The sequence below is a fragment of the Mastomys coucha genome, unplaced genomic scaffold (genome assembly GCF_008632895.1).
Source record: "Mastomys coucha isolate ucsf_1 unplaced genomic scaffold, UCSF_Mcou_1 pScaffold11, whole genome shotgun sequence".
In the NCBI taxonomy this organism is placed as follows: domain Eukaryota; kingdom Metazoa; phylum Chordata; class Mammalia; order Rodentia; family Muridae; genus Mastomys; species Mastomys coucha.
The window spans coordinates 16,074,272-16,093,169 of NW_022196893.1; the positions used below are offsets into that span (position 1 = coordinate 16,074,272).

The 18,898-nt window shown below is 51.1% G+C and overlaps 1 protein-coding gene across 2 annotated transcripts in view; it reads left to right on the top strand.

The window, feature by feature from the left end:
- The window catches only part of Fbln1 (fibulin 1), an 85,431-nt gene that overhangs the window by 21,302 nt on the left and 45,231 nt on the right, over nt 1-18,898 (top strand). For both annotated transcript variants that reach the window (XM_031351755.1, XM_031351748.1), the window contains exons 4-13: nt 1,590-1,761; nt 5,127-5,183; nt 6,342-6,443; nt 6,994-7,131; nt 8,101-8,238; nt 13,515-13,658; nt 14,339-14,467; nt 15,592-15,717; nt 16,927-17,046; nt 18,370-18,501. In XM_031351755.1, the coding sequence (XP_031207615.1) occupies nt 1,590-1,761; nt 5,127-5,183; nt 6,342-6,443; nt 6,994-7,131; nt 8,101-8,238; nt 13,515-13,658; nt 14,339-14,467; nt 15,592-15,717; nt 16,927-17,046; nt 18,370-18,501 (1,258 nt within the window). The remainder of the gene's footprint in view (nt 1-1,589; nt 1,762-5,126; nt 5,184-6,341; nt 6,444-6,993; nt 7,132-8,100; nt 8,239-13,514; nt 13,659-14,338; nt 14,468-15,591; nt 15,718-16,926; nt 17,047-18,369; nt 18,502-18,898) is intronic.

An 18,898-nucleotide genomic window follows, 5' to 3' on the forward strand; every position in this document is an offset into this window, starting at 1 on the left:
TCTCTGTGTATCCCTGGCTGTCCTGGAACTCACTCTGTAGACCAGGCTGGCCTCGAACTCGGAAATCCGCCTACCTCAGCCTCCCAAGTGCTGGGACTAAAGGCGTGCGCCACCACCGCCCAGCTTCAACTTGCTTTCTTACAGAACCCAGGACTACCAGCCCAGGGATGGCACCACCCACAATGGGCCCTCCCACCCTTGATCACTAATTGAGAAAATTCCTTATAGCTAGATCTCATAGAGGCATTTTCTCAAGGGAGACTCCTTTCTCTGTGATAACTCCAGCCTGTGTCAAGTTGTCACATAAAACCAGCCAGGACAGGGAGCTAATCAGGGCTAGAATGAGTGGCCTAGTTAAGGGGTCTCTTAGCCAGGACTTTGGGCATTCGGTGATCACCTCCCTGGGTAGGGCTGAGCTCTGCTTATGTTATATGCCTGGCAGACAGCTCTGCCCCATCCCTAGACTAGAGGAAAGAGAAGTGTGAAATATTAGAACCTTAGAACAGCAAAAGAGGGTACAGTCCCTGGCTGACTTAATGAAGTGTGTTTCTGGAAAAGATTACTCACATCGTAGAGGAGGGTGAGATCACCAGGGCTCTTTGTGGCTGCAGAGTGGGTAGAAGGACATGGAGAAGGCCCCTCAGCCTTTGCAGGTGCTGAAGCAAAGCCTCTTGCTGTGGGCTCTTTGTCTTTAGAAGGACTGACCTGGGGCTTTTCTTGTGTACCCAGGATCTGGGTTAGGACACAGGTTTAACTTTTGGGATGTGGGGTCTCCATGGAAATCAGTGGCCAGGTCTCATGCCTTACTAGGCCCCTTGAGGCTCTTGTGCCCAACCCTTGGGCTTGAGAGTGTGCGCCTGTTCTTCTGGCAGGGAGATGAGACCTTGCGGACAGAGCAGGCCCTCGAAGCATTGGTCTGCCCCCTCTCCTCAAGATGCGTGGGCTGGGCTGGGGGTTGCTGGTCAGGAAAGGGAGGTCCAAAGGGGGTTGGTTGTCCTAGGATCTTATTGCTGTGAAGAGAAACCATGACCACAGCAACTCTTATATAAAAGAAAGCATTTAGTTAGGGATGGCTTACAGTTCAGAGGTTTAGTTCATTGTCATCATGGCGGAACGCACTTAGTCCTGGAGAGGTAGCTGAGAGTCCTACATCTGGATTGGCAGAAAACAAGAAGAGAGTGAGACACTGGGCCTAGCCTAAGCACCTGAGACCTCAAAGCCCACCCTTAGTTCCGCACTTCCTTCAACATAGCCACACCTACTCCTACAATGCCACACCTCCTAATAATACCATTCCCCTGGGCCATTCACACCACCACAGCAATCATGTGGACGGGGAGGGAAGTGCGATCCTACTAGGTGCCAGGTCATGTAGGTTACTTTCCAAACAGACCTAGGAGGCTTGGAGGGGCCTGGCCTACTTCTCTATCTTCTTCTGACATTTTGATAAATTACCCACATCACATCTTTTCTCGCTGTCCTGAGAACACAGACAAGAGCGTGTCAGAGGTGTGTCCCTGGGGTTCTTTTGAGGTCCCAAGGGCCACTGTACAAACCCCTGACCCAGTCTGGAATCTTTCTGTTCATAGAGGTGCTGCCACTGTTGCATGCTGGGAAGGGCAGCCCAGGCCCGAGGCCAGACCTGTGAGCCCAACCTCATGATAAGCTATCAGTGTGGGCTGGTGTTCCGTGCCTGCTGCGTGAAGGGACAGGAGAATTCCGACTTTGTCCGAGGCGATGGTGTGGACCTTCAGGACCCAGGTAACTCCTCTCCTTTGCAGCGGAGAGCAGTGTGTTAAGTCTTTTCCAGGGGGTGTGTGTCTTCCACACGGTTGGTTTACCTTTCCTATGGATTTCACATTTCTGGATTCTACCAATCACAGATTAAATATATTAGAGAAAGGGGCTTAGAGATGGCTCAGAGGGTAAAATGCTTGGGGTGCAGACGCAAGAGCCTGAGTTTGGATCCTCAGCACCCACATACAAGCCAGGCAAAGCAGCATTTGACTTTAACCCAGGGCTTAGACTACCAGTCTAGTTGAATTGGCAGGGAGCCTCAGCTCAGGGAGAAACCCTGTCTCAAAAAATAAGTTGAGAGCAATAGAGGAAGACACTGGATATCAATGTGTAACTTCTATGTGTGCATGCATGGGTGTAACACCTGTACACATGTGTGTGCATGACACATACTCAAAGAAAATGCTGGAGAAGAGATATTGAATCTGTACTATAATGTGTAGACATTTCTCTTGTTATTCCTTGAACAAAATAACAACTATTTGCATAGCATTGATATCACATTAGGTATTAAAGGTAACCTAGAGGCTATTTAAGGCTTACAGGAGGTTATGCATAGATAATGGATAGACACTATGGTATTCTATGTAAGAGACTTGAAAGTCTATGGATTTTATTTTACTTTTTTTGGTTTTTCTGGTTTTTTGAGGCAGGGTTTCTCTGTGTAGCCCTGGCTGTCCTGGAACTTACTATGTAGACCAGGCTGGCCTCGAACTCAGAAATCTGCCTGCCTCTGCCTCCCAAGTGCTGGGATTAAAGGCGTGCACCACCACTGCCCAGTCATCTATGGATTTTTCAAAATGAATTTATTTTTATTTTATATATATGAATGATTTGTCTGCTTTTATGTCTCTGCACTGCGTGCATGTCCTGTCTACCGAAACCTAGAAACAGGCATGAGATCTTGTGAAGCTGTTGTTACAGATGATTGTGAGCCACCATATAGGTGCTGGGACCAAACCTGGATCGTCTGCAGGAGCAGCATGTGCTCTTTAGCTGCTGAGCCATCTCTCCACCTCCTTGCCTGTGGGTTTTAATGCCCTCCAGGTTCCTAGGACTAATCTCCATGGATTCCAAAGAACAGCTGTGTGGAGAGAGCTGTGTGATTGGGCTTAGAGGCTTGGAGGGCGGGCCGAAGCTCCAGGGAAAAGCTGGCGTTACTGAAATCCGAAGTCCTTTGGCTGGCAGAATGCTCTTCCTCAGTCTCCATCTCTTAGGGCCTCCAACTGCCTAAGTGAGGTTCACTTAACACCCGGGAAGGGCCATCTGCTCATCTCAGAGTCCATTGATTTAAAAACCACTCTCATGTCACCAAAGTTCCCCTCACAGTGGCATCCCATCCAGTTGCCACATGAGGTTAACCATCATGGCTGTGAGACAGGAAGAGTATAAGTGCTCTGCAGGAGGCTGGCTCTCTTCCTCTTTCCAGACCTCACTTCGACCTGCCGATTGGTGGGTGATTGCCCTTTGATCTGATCTTCTCATGAAGACCTTGATGTGTAAGGTCACATGACAAGCAGTAGAGGAGGGAGGACTTGGCCTTTTTGTGTCTTGGCCAGTGTGGGCCAGTGGCTGGGTGCATCTGTGTTCAGGTGACAGATTCTTCCTCAGAGGAGTGTGAGACTTCAGAAGCAGCTCCCAGAGACCTTGAAGCTGCTGTTGACCCGCTCTACCTGTCCCCATGGAATACAGCCAGATGTGCTTGAAGCCCTGAGGGGCATGGCTCTGTGATGTAGGAATTTCTTGTTTTTATTTTTTTCCTCTAGTTTTATTTTTTATTAGATATTTTCTTTTTTTACATTTCAAATGATATCCCCTTTCCCAGTTTCCCCTCTGGAAAAAACCCCTGTTCCCTCTCCCCTTCCCCTGCTCACCAACCCATCCTTACCTGATTACTGGCCCTGGCCTTCCCCTACACTGAAGCATAAAACCTTCACAGGGCCAAGGGCCTCTCCTCCCATTGATGACCGACTAGGCCATCCTCTACTATACATATGCAGCTGGAGCCATGAGTCCCACCATGTGTACTCTTTGGTTGGTGGTTTAGTCCCTGGGAGCTCTGAGGGCACTAGTTAGTTCATATTGTTGTTTGTCCTAAGGGGCTGCAAACCCTTCAGCTCCTTGGGTCCTTTCTCTAGCTCCTTCACTGAGGGAACCCTGTGCTCAGTCCAATGGATGGCTGTGAGCCTCTACTTCTGTATTAGTCGGGCACTGGCAGAACCTCTCAGGAGACAGCTATATCAGGCTTCTATCAGCCAGCACTTGCTGGCATCCATAGTAGTGTCTGGGTTTGGTGATTGAATATAGGAAGGATTCCCAGGTTTGGCAGTCTCTGGATTGTCCTTCCTTCAGTCTCTGCTCCATACTTTGTCTCTGCAACTCCTTCCATGGGTATTTTGTCATCCCCCGCCCCCCCCCCCTTTTTTTTTGGTTTTTCAAGACAGGGTTTCTCTGTATAGCCCTGGCTGTCCTGGAACTCACTCTGTAGACCAGGCTGGCCTCGAACTCAGAAATCCACCTGCCTCTGCCTCCCAAGTGCTGGGATTAAAGGCATGTGCCACCACTGCCCAGCATTTTTTTAAATATGTATTTATTTTGTATATGCATACACTGTCACTGTCTTCAGACACACCAGAAGAGGGCATCCGATCCCATTACAGATGGTTGTGAGACTCCATGTAGTTGCTGGGAATCGAACTCAGGACCTCTGGAAGGGCAGTCAGTGCCCTTAACCACTGAGCCACCTCTCCTGTCCCTTGTTCCCCCTTCTAAGAAGGATTATTGTTGTTTTTAATTTATATTTAGGAGTATGAATGTTTCCGGCATATATGTATACCACATGCCCGCCATGGTCAGAAGAGTTCTCTTAGAGGACAGAGGAGGGAATTGGAGCCCCCGGAACTGGAATTACTAGTGGCTGTGGGCCAACTGTGGGTGCTAGGAACTGACCAGGTCTTCTGCAAGAAGTGTTTTGAACCACTGAGTCATCTCTCCAGCCCTGACCTCCTGGCTCTTTAATCTGCTCACTTACACTGTGAGCTCCTGAGTCATGTAGGAAGCACGGAGAAGGTGCAGGCATCCTTGCACTATGCTTGCTGGGAATTTTACCTCGTTCACATCTCTCTTGAGCTTTATACTCAAGTACGTATACTCAGGCTACGATGCCTCGTTCAGGCTGTGTTTTGGGAGAGCTTACCTGCCCCTTTAAGTGAAGGTACATTTACTAAAGCTGAATGCATGCGGTGTGCTCAGGTGGGCCACCTATCTGGTGCTGACAGGAGGGGAGGAGTAGGTGCCTGTGTGATCATGTGTCATCTCTCTACCCCTAGCCAAGATTCCTGATGATGAGGAACAAGAAGACCCGTACCTGAATGACCGCTGTCGAGGTGAGATGTCGGGATCAGGGGGAGCCCTTTGGTAGGTGGCTAAGAAAGCCCAGGGGACTCTGCCAAGACGCAGCTGGAAAGTACTTCTGCTCTTGTGGCCCTGGGGCGCCCTCTGTTTCTTCCACCCTTGAGTGCTCAGAGCTGGGGATCTGTCGGGGACAGCAGCTCATGGAGGCAGGACTGGTATGAGCACTCCAGTGCCAGCAAGCTCCTGGGCTCTGTGGATGATGATGCTTCTCCAAGGCTGGGATGTCCAGGAGAATAGCTATTTCTTATCTCAGTGTCCCTGGAGCCCCGCTTGTCCTTTAGAGTCATGGTCTCCCAGGAGACCTTTGCACTTAAGTCAGAGTGGCTGCATACCTTTTCTTTTCCCGAGTAAACTGTTTTTCTTCAGGAACATTCCAGCACATCTAACCTGACCGTTCTGTTTCAGCTCCACCCAAGGGCTCGCTCTGTGATGTTAGTTATACGGGCAGCTTAATCACAAAATGACAGAGCCAGTACACAGTGTCAACCTGCCCCTGAGGCCAGGAGGGAGGGGAGAGAGAGATATGGAGCTCCAGGAAGCTTGGAGTCCTTTCTGGGTGGCCACAGATGATTTCTGGGAGAGTGACAGCCAGTGTACAACTTAGGAGGACCCATTAGCCAGCATGGTAAAGCCTGCGTGCCCCTGGTATCCAGCTGGGCAGAAGCAAAGGAAGCATAGGTCGTCCTAGTGGGACTACACTCGAAGTATCCCATGTGAGTCACAGGGGAGGTGCCAGGCAGGAAGAGGCTGTACCCACAATTGTAGCAGCACCTGGGCATGGGCCAGCTCGTGGGAATGGGCAGCTGGAAATGCTTGAGAGTGACATGGGCTCCGATAGAACCTGGCCTCCAGGTGGAGCCTGTTCCCCCCCCAGGCCTCTTGTTGACCATGAACTGTCTGCCTCTCCAGGTTCAGCCTCACCACAGAGGCAACACAGGTCCCTAGCTTGTCAGACCTGGGCTGCCTTCAGTAGCCCCAGAGAAGGCCAGAGCCGAGGCGTGGGAATGTCCCAAGGACCACGAGTGGCTGTAGCTTGTTTTCTTGTAGCTTGTTCTCTGTGTCTATGCATCCTGGGAGGGTCTCTGAAGGTCTCTCAGCCTGTTCATGGCTCCCATGGGCTCTGGTTGCAGGTGGCGGGCCCTGTAAGCAGCAGTGCCGTGACACTGGGGACGAGGTGGTCTGCTCTTGCTTTGTGGGCTACCAGCTGCAGTCGGATGGTGTCTCCTGTGAAGGTAACATCTGAGAGCTGGTCACCATGTTTGGGGGCCTCTGCCAGAGGTCTGAGCAGGCTTGTGTGACACAACCTTGGTCCCGTTCCTGGAGCACAGCCGGAACCTGCTTGCCCGGGCTGCCTGGAGTTTAGGCTCCTGGACAAGGCTGTCTTCCAGAAGAATATCGATACCAGTGTGGGGAAAGGGCTGCATTGGGGTTCTCCTGGGTTCAGGATCTGCCATGAGGTCCTGGGTAGATCTTTCTGCCTCTCCCCTTGTCTAAGAGATGGGGATGGTGCAGCTTCCTTTGCGGGAGTCTTGTAGATGCTGTGATTCTAGGGTCTGACCCTTATTCAAAGAGATCTGAAACTTACCAGGGCTTGGTATGGTGATAGCCCCCCTCCAGAGCCCTGGCCAGATGTGCCCACAGCAAGACTCTGCTCAGTTTGATTGGGCAACATGATGAATGTAGGAAGCCAGATCCACCGTGGCTTCTGGGCCATTCCTTCTGCTCAAGCTTAAGGCTGGGTTGTTCTTGCTGGTTACTTCTGCATCACCTTAATCTCTCTAGATATCAATGAATGCATCACAGGCAGCCATAACTGTCGGCTGGGAGAATCCTGCATCAATACAGTGGGCTCTTTCCGCTGCCAGCGGGACAGCAGCTGTGGGACTGGCTATGAGCTCACAGAGGACAATAACTGCAAAGGTACAGCTCTCATCCAAATCTAAAACTCGCCCCTTCCCCAGCTGTGTGTATGACATAGAGGGAAGGGCCCACCGGGCTCTGTGGTGCTGCCCCTGAGTGGCTGCCTGGGGTACTGCAAGAAGGAGGTGGTCCACTTCCTTGCAAGTACACAAAGGACAAATGAAGGAAGGTCCATGATGAGCAGGCTTACTTTAATATGGTGCTGAGTCAGTGACACTAGCCCATTTGACTTAGAAAGCTCGGAACCTGATCCTTGACAAACAAGTCCAGGGTCCTCGATTGTGTTTCTGTACAAACAGAACCAACCTGGATGTAGACCAGGCTCTAGCTAGCACAGGTCTTGTGTAAAAATGTCGATCATTGAATTGTGTGGGGTGACCCAAGAGCCAGACGCCTTCTCTGGGCAGCCAAGCCCTTGAGCAATTCCGCTGCCCCACCCTGCACTGCTCCCTGGCTAAGCCTCGGGACTCCAGAGCCTGGGAGCCAGGCCAGCTGAGTAGATGTGCTTGAACCTCTGACAGCTGTGAACTTCGAGACAGGGCAATCCATCTCATACTATCTTGATGTGACTATTGTTAATATTTGGACTATTATGAAGACCTCGGGATGAAATGAATTAAAGTCTGTGTTTATTGTCACTAAGATAATTGCTGTATGACCTAATCCAAACATACACTTCTCAATGGATGATATACCTGCCAGGAAAATGCCTCAGCCATTTGTTAAATAGCAAAAAGCTTGCCTCATAAGTCAGGGAGGGGGAGTGTTTTTTAAGACTTTAGCAATTTTTACACAGTTTGGCTCACCGCGGGCCTTTTCGTAACACCCTCTCTGTTGAAATATTTTGGGGTTATAGTCTGAAAAATGAGCATTTTTTTATATAAAGATACTTTCTTATGATGTTAAAGTATTGTGACACGCTTCCAGTTGGACTCTTGCTAACAATCTCCTTTTTTTATGATGCACCAGATATTGACGAGTGTGAGACTGGTATTCATAACTGCCCCCCCGATTTTATCTGTCAGAATACTCTGGGATCCTTCCGTTGCAGACCCAAGCTGCAGTGCAAGAGCGGCTTTATACAGGATGCTCTAGGCAACTGCATTGGTAAGACATGGCGCCGCTAGTGGGGTCAGTCCAAGCATGGGACAGTTGGCACAGCTCAGGGCTGGCAAGCCTCCTTAGTGGGCAGATGGCCAATGCCATAGGCATTGTAAGTCATGTGGTCTGGGTCATGGTGACTCATCCTGAGCAGTGACAGTCCAAAGGGCACAGGGTATAGACCCAGGTGGTGGGGCTGTGTCTCAACAAAACTTTACTTATAAAACTACTGGCAGGCTGGGTTTGGTCTAAGGCCTGGTCTAAAGGGTCTAATCCCTGTGGTTGGGGTGAAGGAGTGTGGCTTTTAGAATTAGAGACTATTAGATTTGAGCTTGTGCTAAGATTCATTTCCTTCCCCTGTAAGATGGGAGTGACTGTAGCATCTGGCCGAGAGGCTGGGAATGGGGACCGTGGCGGGTCCTTGTGATAGGGTGGGTACACGAGAAGCATCATTCGATATGTGGTTGCTCCCTACCACAGCCACTTAGACCTTCAGGAACTGTTTCACAGAAAAATGGCTGGTGTTGTAGAGACAGACTAGAGTGGCAGTCACCAGGGATGACCAGATGGAGGTGGTGTCCAATGGAGACAGTTTCAATCTGGAAGATGATAAGGCTCAAAGATGCATGGGTTGAGAGCAGAGTAGACCAGTGTGTCAAGGAGCCATGAGCTCAGCGTGACAGTAAGAGGCTGCTCAGGTAGGAGGGCCACCTGCCTCTCTTCTGTCATCTTCGAGCTGTGCAGGGGCACCCCCTAGCTGGTAGCATTTGAATCCAGATCTGCTTTGTAGGCAGGGACTGCTAAACCTTTCCTTTGAGGTCAGAGGGTCCTGTCTTCTAAATTGAGCTGCAGATATTGCTGGTGGTAACCCCTCTCCCCTTTCAAGGGAAAGACTAGATACTGCTGTGCAAGTTCCCATCTTAATTCTCCTCATACTCTTACCTAGCCTTGCCTTGGATCTTATTTCTCCTCAGACTCTTACCTAGTCTTGCCTTGGATCTTAATTCTCCTCATACTCTTACCTAGCCTTGCCTTGGATCTTATTTCTCCTCAGACTCTTACCTAGTCTTGCCTCCGTCTTTTCTTTGCAATGGGATTGCAAGTCCGTTTCCCCTGTCCCGGTCTTACTGCCCCCAGGTAGAACCTTTTAGGCTAGGAGTTTCAGCCAAGCCCCTCCCACCCACACAGCCTGGGTCTTAGCTAGCAGAGAAGTGTCTGAGCTGTGAGTTGGCCCCTTGCCAGCCTCCTGAAGTCAGACTGTCATCGCTCCACACACGTGCAGTAAGCAGGGTGGCTGTGACTCTTCTGGGGCAGGGAGGAAAGGGGGCCCTGCTGAGACTTGTAGCCAGCTCAGGGGGCTCTGTGAAGGCTGCATCCACTGAGGACGGAAACCCGGACTCATGGCAGGATTGGCTCTGCTCTCCTCTGTGAGAAAACCTTTGTAGGCTCTCAGCATGCCCTAGGTTTCCCTCCACAAAGTGCAAGGGCAGAGATGCTTCGTGAGCCATCCATCTCTGTACCCTCAACCCCCACCAGATCAGATATAAACCCTGGGGGAGTCCAGGATGTTGGCCAGATCCCAACCTAGTGGCATCTACCTCTCTTGCCACCTCTGTGTAGGTCCACAAGTGACATCAAGGACCGGAGATGTTCAGTGCAGAGGCCCCCTAACTTGACATGGGGAGAGGTCCCCCCCTTTGTATTTACTGGCCACAACCAAGTTAATTTCTTCTAGAAGTTACCTCTTTTATGATGAAAAGCCATGCATATCTGATTATAAATGAGGAAAAACCTAAGTAAGGGCCTGCCTCTGGGTGGGCAGGGTCGCCCTTCTGGGCATTGCTCCCTTAGTTTGTTTTTTTCCTGGAAACAGGACCACTTGGTTTTTCCCTCTTGACACTGTGTTTAGAAATCATTCTATGTCAGCATTTTTATTCCTGTCTAAAATAGTAACATCAGCAGGAGAGGTAGCTATCAGGAGGCAGACAGCGTAAGGAGAGAAAGGGAGAGCCAGGCACTGCGGCGCACACCTGTCATCCCTGCAGAGGTCAAGGCAGGAGGAATACAATGAGTTGAAGGGTAGCCTGGGCTGTATAGGAATTAAAGTCCAGCCTGGGCTACATGTTGAGACCCAGTTTCAGAAAACCAAAACAGTATAAAACCCAAAGATGGGGGCCATCCAGGAGAGAGCTGCAGGCTGTCTTTTCTCCTCTCTGTGTATCCAGGGCCTACAACACCCCACACACTTCTACCCATTTTTCCTTGCTCTCCATCTATGGTGGGAAATAGTGAGCCCAGGATCTGCCTTCCCCAAACTCCACTCCAGTCCCATCCCCGTGCAAGGAAGGATGAGCCCTGCCTTGTCAGACTAGCACAGAAGACAGAGGCTGGGCTGGGAAAGCTGAGGCCCTCTTCATACAAAATGTAAACATTTTTTAGAACTTTGGCGCTGATTCTTCAACACTGTGAGGAAGTCTTTTCTGGGTTTTCTGTTTCTTCACTCTCTACCTCATGTTCCCTTTCTTCCTTCATTCCCTGGTGAGGAGGAGGGAAGAGGTCAGGGCACTGCATCCTACACACTAGTCCACAGGTGTGCTTCTCACATACTAGCCCACAGGTGTGCTTCTCACACACTAGCCCACAGGTGTGCTTCTCACACACTAGCCCACAGGTGTGCTTCCCATACACTAGCCCACAGGTGTGCTTCTCACACACTAGCCCACAGATGTGCTTCCCACATGCCAACCCACAGGTGTGCTTCTCACATGCCAACCCATAGGTGTGCTTCCCACACAATAGCCCACAGGTGTGCTTCCCACATTGCTGACCCACAGGTGTGCTTCCCATATGCTAGCCCACAGGTGCACTTCCCATATGCTAGCCCACAGGTGCACTTCCCACATGCTAGCCCACAGGTGTGCTTCCCACATGCTGACCCACAGGTGTGCTTCCCACATGCTGACCCACAGGTGTGCTTCTATATGCTAGTCCACAGGTGTGCTTCCCACATGCTGACCCACAGGTGTGCTTCTATATGCTAGCCCACAGGTGTGCTTCCCACATGCTAGCCCACAGGTGTGCTTCCCATATGCTAGCCTATAGGTGTATTTCCCACATGCTAGCCCACAGGTGTGCTTCCCATATGCTAGCCTATAGGTGTATTTCCCATGTGTTGGCCCACAGGTGTGCTTCCCATATGCTAGCCCACAGGTGTCAGGTTCTTCTAAGATCCTGAGACCATCAAGGGTCCTAGTTGGTCTTAGAAGTCCTTTGTAAGACAAAGTGAGCTGAGAATGACAGCCGGAGAGCCTGTGCTTGTGCCATGGGAATCCCATGAGGAAAGCATTCAGCGTGTCCCCAAACTCACCTCTGCCCTTTCCTATCTATTCATCTTTGTTCTATTCATCTTTGTTGATCCACTTTTGATTTCATTCATTCATCATCTGACTTTCCTGGAGCTCAGATGACGGACTCTCTCTCCAGAGAGCACACAGTCTCAAGGGATACCAGTGTTTGGCTACTGTCTTAGTCAGGGTTTCTATTCCTAAACAAACATCATGACCAAGAAGCAAGTTGGGGAGGAAAGGGCTTATTCAGCTTACACTTCCACATTGCTGTTGATCACTAAAGGAAGTCAGGACAGGAACTCAAGCAGGTCAGGAAGCAGGAGCTGATGCAGAGGCCATGGAGGGATGTTCCTTACTGGCTCCCTTCTCCTGGCTTGCTCAGCCTGCTCTCTTATAGAACCCAAGACTTCCAGCCCAGGGATGGTACCACCCACAGTGGGCCCTCCCACCCTTGAGAAAATGCCTTATAGCTGGATCTCATGGACGCATTTCCTCAAGGAAGGCTCCTTTCTCTGTGATAACTCCAGCCTGTGTCATTGACACACAAAACCAGCCAGTACAGATACAGTTTGGGAAATCACATCAGACGGGAACACTCAAGGCTGAGGGGGATCACTGTCGGCCATTGCACTCTCCACTGACAACAGGCAGGAGTTGCCTGGCTTTTGTAAAGGACTAGATAATGCATATCAACCTTTGGGCCATCTGGTTTCTATCAGAATCACCAGGCTTCTGTAGTGGTAATGCACAAAAACAGCTGTAGACCACATGTGAGGCAACAGGACGGGCTGACTGCCAGTAAAACTTTATTTACAAGAATGAGCAGCGGGCCAGATTTGGCTAGGGGAATCATGAGGAAGGAGACTGGAAGCGATTGTGAGGGTGGATGCCAGGGATCTAGACCTGGGCTGTGTTGCCTTCTCTGCCCCTGTGAGCCCGAGGAGCTGCTTGCTCTCTTCAGGTCCTGGGTTCCCAGTGTAACACACAGACAGTAATGCCGGCTCTGCCACCTGCAGGCTGGCTTTTGCCGTCCAAAGTGGTAGCAAATGTGAATGCCCCTGTAAAGTTTGAAGTGCAGCACTGTCTGTGGAGAGGCCCATTCCAGGGATGGGAGGGAGTCAGGGCTGGTTTTTAGACAGCCTGAGGAGGGTAGGGCTTGGCCAGCACAGAGCCTCTCAATCTTCCACTTCCTGTTGTCCCCCAGCCCCAGTGTGCTTTGTGAATGTGTGAACTAGGAAGATCCTGAAGGTGACTTTCTGAGACATGGGTCTCCTTAGATGTGCTTTAGGACGAGGTTTGGTTTGGGCATAGAATTGGAGCATAAAGAGCCAACAGATGTGCACGCCAATGTTCCTTGGTACTGGTACATATTTGTATATGTCCATCAATGGTAAATGGCCAGTGTACTAGAGTTGTGTCCTCTCAAGGTAAGAACCCCCATATGGGGAGTTCTGAGTGGCCTAAGTCAGGCGGGTGGGAGTACAGGAAGGAGATTCCATGGAGATGGTGGCCAGAGACATGGCTACCACAGTGACTGGGGATGGGGCCATGACTGGTTCAGGAGCCATATCACTGGGGCTTCCAAGGACTGGCCAAGTGAAGTAGACAAGGGCCACCCACCGACCAGAGGAGCCTAGGGGCTCTCAGGCTGGTACAGAGGGATGGGTATTTCTGTCTCCCTGGCACCACACTCAGGGAAGGGCCTTATCTATCTGTGTGGGTGAGATGCATACAGAAAAGCCAGGCCAGCCGGTGGTGCAGAAGCAGGGGGAGAGGACAGGGAGGGACCTGAGGCTGCCTCGTCTTGTAGGGTGAAGGGGTCAGGGCCTACTGTTTTGTGACTTTGCTGAGGAAGCTCTTTTAGGGGATTGGTGGTTGCATTTGTGGACAGTGTCTATGTTTAACCATGCCACGTCTCGTCTCTTTTCTCTGTAGATATCAATGAGTGTTTAAGTATCAGTGCCCCATGCCCTGTGGGGCAGACATGCATCAATACAGAGGGCTCCTACACATGTCAGAAGAATGTGCCCAACTGTGGCCGTGGCTATCACCTCAACGAAGAGGGAACCCGCTGTGTGGGTTGGTATCTTGCACACGTGCCTACACGCGCACACACACACACACACATTTTTGAAATTTGATTTTATGTCTGCTTCCAGCACATTCCTTCTCTTCTCTAGAAGGGAGAGTTGGTCACCAAAGTGAAGCCATTCTGCCTGTCTGTCTATTCCATTGCCCCTCCCCAGGCACAGGCCTTTGCTGTCTTGCCTGCACTATTACAGTAACACACCGGCGCTTCTAGCCTTGCCTTCAGTTTGTCCAGTGTTCTTAGGCTACCTGGTCATAGCCTATTGGTGACCAAGTACAGACACTCACAATTCAATTCTCCTTACATTGGTCATAGCTAACCTGGATGACGTAGGTCTTGCTACTCCCTAGAGGACAGAAAACCATGGGGTGGTGTCTTGTTCATACCTACGACATGCCTGCTCCTGACTAGGCTAGGGGAGGTAGCTAGCCCTGATCACTGCTAGGAAAGGGACCATGCTCCCCACAACCCCAGGCCAGCTCAGCATCTCCCCCATTGCTCCTGCCTCACTGGAGGCAGTGCTGGCTTCTTGAAGGGTTCACTACTGTTCCAGACTGGGCCCGGGACATGTGGATGCTCTGTGAAGGTTAGGTTGCTGCGGTCAGTGTACAGTTTGGTGTGCACACTAAAAGGCTTTCATCTCAGCATGTCTTCCTTTCTTTTTCATAAGATGTGGATGAGTGCTCCCCCCCAGCGGAGCCCTGTGGGAAGGGACACCACTGCCTGAACTCCCCTGGCAGCTTCCGCTGCGAGTGCAAGTCTGGCTACTATTTTGATGGCATCAGCAGGACCTGTGTGGGTATGTGATATCTCTCAGACTCAGGGGTTTCTGGCCGGGTGACCGCCATACGGGGGACAGCCTGTGGCATCTAGGGTGACCATGCCCGTCCCATCCTCATCTCAGGAGGTTCCGAGCGCAGGCAGTCCCAGATTAAAGACTATCAGTCAGAAGACATTATCTAACTGCAGCTCTGCTGCCGCCTTGGCCTCTGACCACCAGCAGGGCTCTAGCGTTGTCAGCTTGCTTCCTTGTGGAATGGGTGTTCTGTTTGACCCCAGCCCCCAAGGGCTTCCAAGACTCTAGCCCACATCAGCAGCTGGCATGATGTTAGTGATTTCTGAGATTTGCTGCAGACCTGTAGGGCCCAGGGGCTTGGGATGCACAGCTCCCAAAGGTAGTCAGAACAAAAGGTGGCCAGGTGTGGCAGCAGACCCTTCCCAGGGAGCGCTTGCTGAGACCAAACCAGGATACTCAGTGGAGGCCAAGAACTGCCCCGTGCTTCCAACAGATCCCCTTAGACTCCACTGGGGGTGGGGCTGGCAGAAGGGCATCTGTCCAGCTTTGCCACATTTGTCAGAGCACAGGGCTTCACACAGAGAGGAGAGGCTTCACCCCTCCTACCTGAGACATGAAGGGAGCTAGGGGCTGTCTTAGTCAGGGTTTCTATTCCTGCACAAAATATCATGACCAAGAAACAAGTTGGGGAGGAAAGGGTTTATTCAGCTTACACTTCCACATTGCTGTTCATCACCAAAGGAAGTCAGGACAGGAACTCAAGCAGGTCAGGAAGCAGGAACTGATGCAGAGGCCATGGAGAGATGTTCCTTACTGGCTTGCTTCCCCTGGCTTGCTCAGCTTGCTTTCTTATAGAACCCAAGACTACCAGCCCAGGGATGGCACCACCCACAGTGGGCCCTCCCCCCTTGATCACTAATTGAGAAAATGCCTTCTAGCTGGATCTCATGGAGGCATTTCCTCACCCGAAACTCCTTTCTCTATGATAACTGCAGCCTGTGTCGAGTTGACACACACAACCAGCCAGTACAAGGGCAGAAGACCATGAACTGCTGCCATTGGCAGAAGGGTGGGACATGGTGCTGCTCCAGTGGACATGCTCTGAGCTGACTGCCCCTCTGTTTCAGATATCAACGAGTGCCAGCGCTATCCTGGGCGCCTGTGTGGCCACAAGTGTGAGAACACACCAGGCTCCTACCACTGCAGCTGCTCCGCTGGCTTCCGACTGTCTGTGGATGGCAGGTCTTGTGAAGGTGAGTGCGGATGGGGTCACAGAGTAGGTCAGCCTTAGCCATATCTCTCCTCTGCTCACAGACTCATTTGGGGTTTCCTAGGCAGGTGTTTTAAAGACACTGGTATCTCCATCCTAGGGATGTGACTGTAAGCTAGTGGGAGCCATGTATCCCTGGCAGGGCTTGGTCAGTCATTTGGGTTCATGAGTCTTGCTGTGCACAGATAACAGTGAGTCTTTAATATCAGCTGTGTTTATAATTTCTGGCTGTGCTTAGGCATCTGAGCTTTGTGTCATAATACTGAGGATACGATGCTTAAGCCTGGCCGGGCTTGGCTCTGCTATGTATAATTAAGCACATGCCCTGTGGATGTGGCAAGATGTGGTTCCAGTGTCAGGGGTTATGTCTATGATGTGACAGAAAAACCTATCCAGGCATATGGGGGCTACCAATAGGAAACACTCACTGAGAAGCTAGCCTTCCTACTCTCCGAAACAGTAGTAAATGAATGTAAGACGGAATCTCTGAGCCTCAGGTCGGCAGGATTTTCCTCTCCCAGATGCATGGTGACTATTTTAAAGCCTTCTGACCAGTCTGTGCACATTGATGTGGGAACACAAAAGCAGTCATGAGTCCTGGCCAAATGTGTTCGTAGCTATGTGCCAATAAAACTTTATTTACAAAAAAACAAGTGGCGGGCCAAACCTGGCTTGGAGCTTTCTCTAGGTGAAGAGAATTGGTGACCAATAGCTGGATTGCTGAGTAGCCCCTAAGTCCAGACATTGAGAGGGGTACCAGGGCTACCATCCCACCTACGTCACCATCTTGGAGATGAAGTAGAGAGGGCAGGAGAGATTTCTTCACTGAAAGCTAGAAGGGACTGACTGCTCCTGATAGGACTCTGGATATGCCATCATGCCGAGCCTGTGCCCCGTGGGGATCAGATTGAACAGAGCCAAGCCTGGAGGCCGTCACCGCCTTCTTACCAGGAGATGGTATGACTTCACAGAGGCAGTAGCAGGGTTGGAGAGATTTCAGATCTCTCAGCTACAGTGGGCCGGAGTGGTGATCCCTCTCTCTGGGCATCTCAGTCTTGCGACTTCAAACTTCACGTCCCTGTTTTTACATCAGGGAGGTGTTGAAGAAATATTCTGCTCACTGCTCTCTGTTCTCAGTCAGGTCTGCCACGAAGGCAGGGACCTGACCCCCTGGGGACCGCTTCTCTTCTAGATGTGAATGAATGCCTCAACAGCCCTTGCAGCCAGGAGTGTGCTAATGTCTACGGCTCCTACCAGTGCTATTGCCGCCGCGGTTATCAGCTCAGTGACGTGGACGGGGTCACCTGTGAAGGTGAGGGCACCCTGTGTTCTGTGGGGAGCACCCTGACCTTGCTACTGAACAGCAGCACTTCAGAATCCATGGTGGAGAGCCTGTGAGGATTTCTCCTCATGGTGAAGCTCCCGTTTGCTCCCTCTGAGGCTGGGTTGGCTCCTGGCTTTCCCACTGATAGAGCCTGAAGAGCTTTTACTGGGGTTGAGAGTGGAATTAAGAAGAGAGTCCATGGACCTCTCTTAAACACACACGCCACGGCTGCAGCTCCTCAGTATGCCGACACTCTGGGCCACAGAGCACAAGGCTCGGCACCAGCATATAGCTGCGAGGTGAAGGGTAACCCGAGAGCCACCCAACCCCTGAGACCCAGCTCTGCACGGGCCTTTTGAGCTCCACTCTCCCTAGGCCTGATGTAGTCGTCTTCTCTGTCAAAGGCAATTCTCCCTCCTTGGACTGTTGGACAATCCAAGTTGGAGCTTCAAGGGGAAATGTTACTGATGCTATAACAGGGCTGTGTGTGTACATGTGTTCATATATGTGCGTGTGCGCGTGCGAGTGTGTGTATGTGTGCGTGTGTGACGGGGCTTGGAATCCAGCCTAGGACCTTGCTCAGCAGATGCTATTCCACTGAGCTCTGACCTCAGACCTGAAGCTTTTTTGAGTACCTGTGCATCTCCACAGTGCAAAGTTCTATACCCTGAGTGACAGTCCAAACTCAGGTGCACTGAAAATACTGTCTAGAAATACCTGTGTATATAAAACAGATGGATTTGGGGGTTAGACTTGACTTCCACCCCCAAGATACCTTATTATACAAGTGCCAGTATTCCAAAATGTTTCAGACACTTCTGTTCCCAAGCGTTTCCGGTGAGGGAGACTCGGCCTGTATTTTCTTGTGATGTGTGGTGAGTTTTGTTTGCTTGATTGGCTGGTTGGGTTGTTTTTGTTTTTCAGCAAATTGCTCTTCATTCCTTTTCTTTGTGCGTACTTCACACCACGAACCTGCTAAATATCCCTAGCCTAGTCCTACTCCTTCCCTGGGCCTCAGTTTCCCCTTCTGTAATGATGGTCTCTGTGGCCACCCCAGCCTCAGTGACCCTGAAGGCTCTTCCTGGCTTGCCTTCTGCCACTGTCCTCTCCACCTAGGGCTACCCCTGGGCCCAGCTGTGGCTATGGCTGTGGACCAAGTGTAGATGCTGAGGGAGGAGCTATAGCTGTGGACCAAGTGTAGATGCTGAGGGAGGGGCTATGGCTGTGGACCAAGTGTAGATGCTGAGGGAGCAGCTATGGCTGTGGACCAGCTGTAGATGCTGAGGAAGAACTATACCTATGCTGTTGCAGATATTGATGAGTGTGCCCTGCCCACTGGGGGTCACATCTGCTCCTACCGCTGCATCAACATCCCCGGAAGCTTCCAGTGTAGCTGTCCATCATCTGGCTACAGGCTAGCTCCCAATGGTCGCAACTGCCAAGGTGAGTGAGGCCGATTCTCTGCTTTGGTGTCGCTCAGGGGTAGTACAAGTCCCACAGTGTCAGGGTAGAGACGGGCTTCCCAGGTGTAGGGACTGTACGGCAGATAGGAATGTACTCTGGGAGAGGAGTTCTGATCTCCCATGTCCTCAGGGCTGTCTGGGCTCTGTGAAGGTCCTATCAGGTAAGAACACTCGAGCCCTCCTCCTACTCTCTCCTTGTCAGCCCTTAGAAAAGTGACCCAGGGACCCTGTCCTCAGCTTAGTCTAGTTGTGCAGCCTCTCACCCAGTCATTGGACAGACAAGCTATGAACCAAGCCCTGAGCCATGGATGTGAGCAGATGTCAGGTGCTTCTGCACCTGCAAGGAGCTGACTGTGTTGTGGTGTGAGAACCCTGAG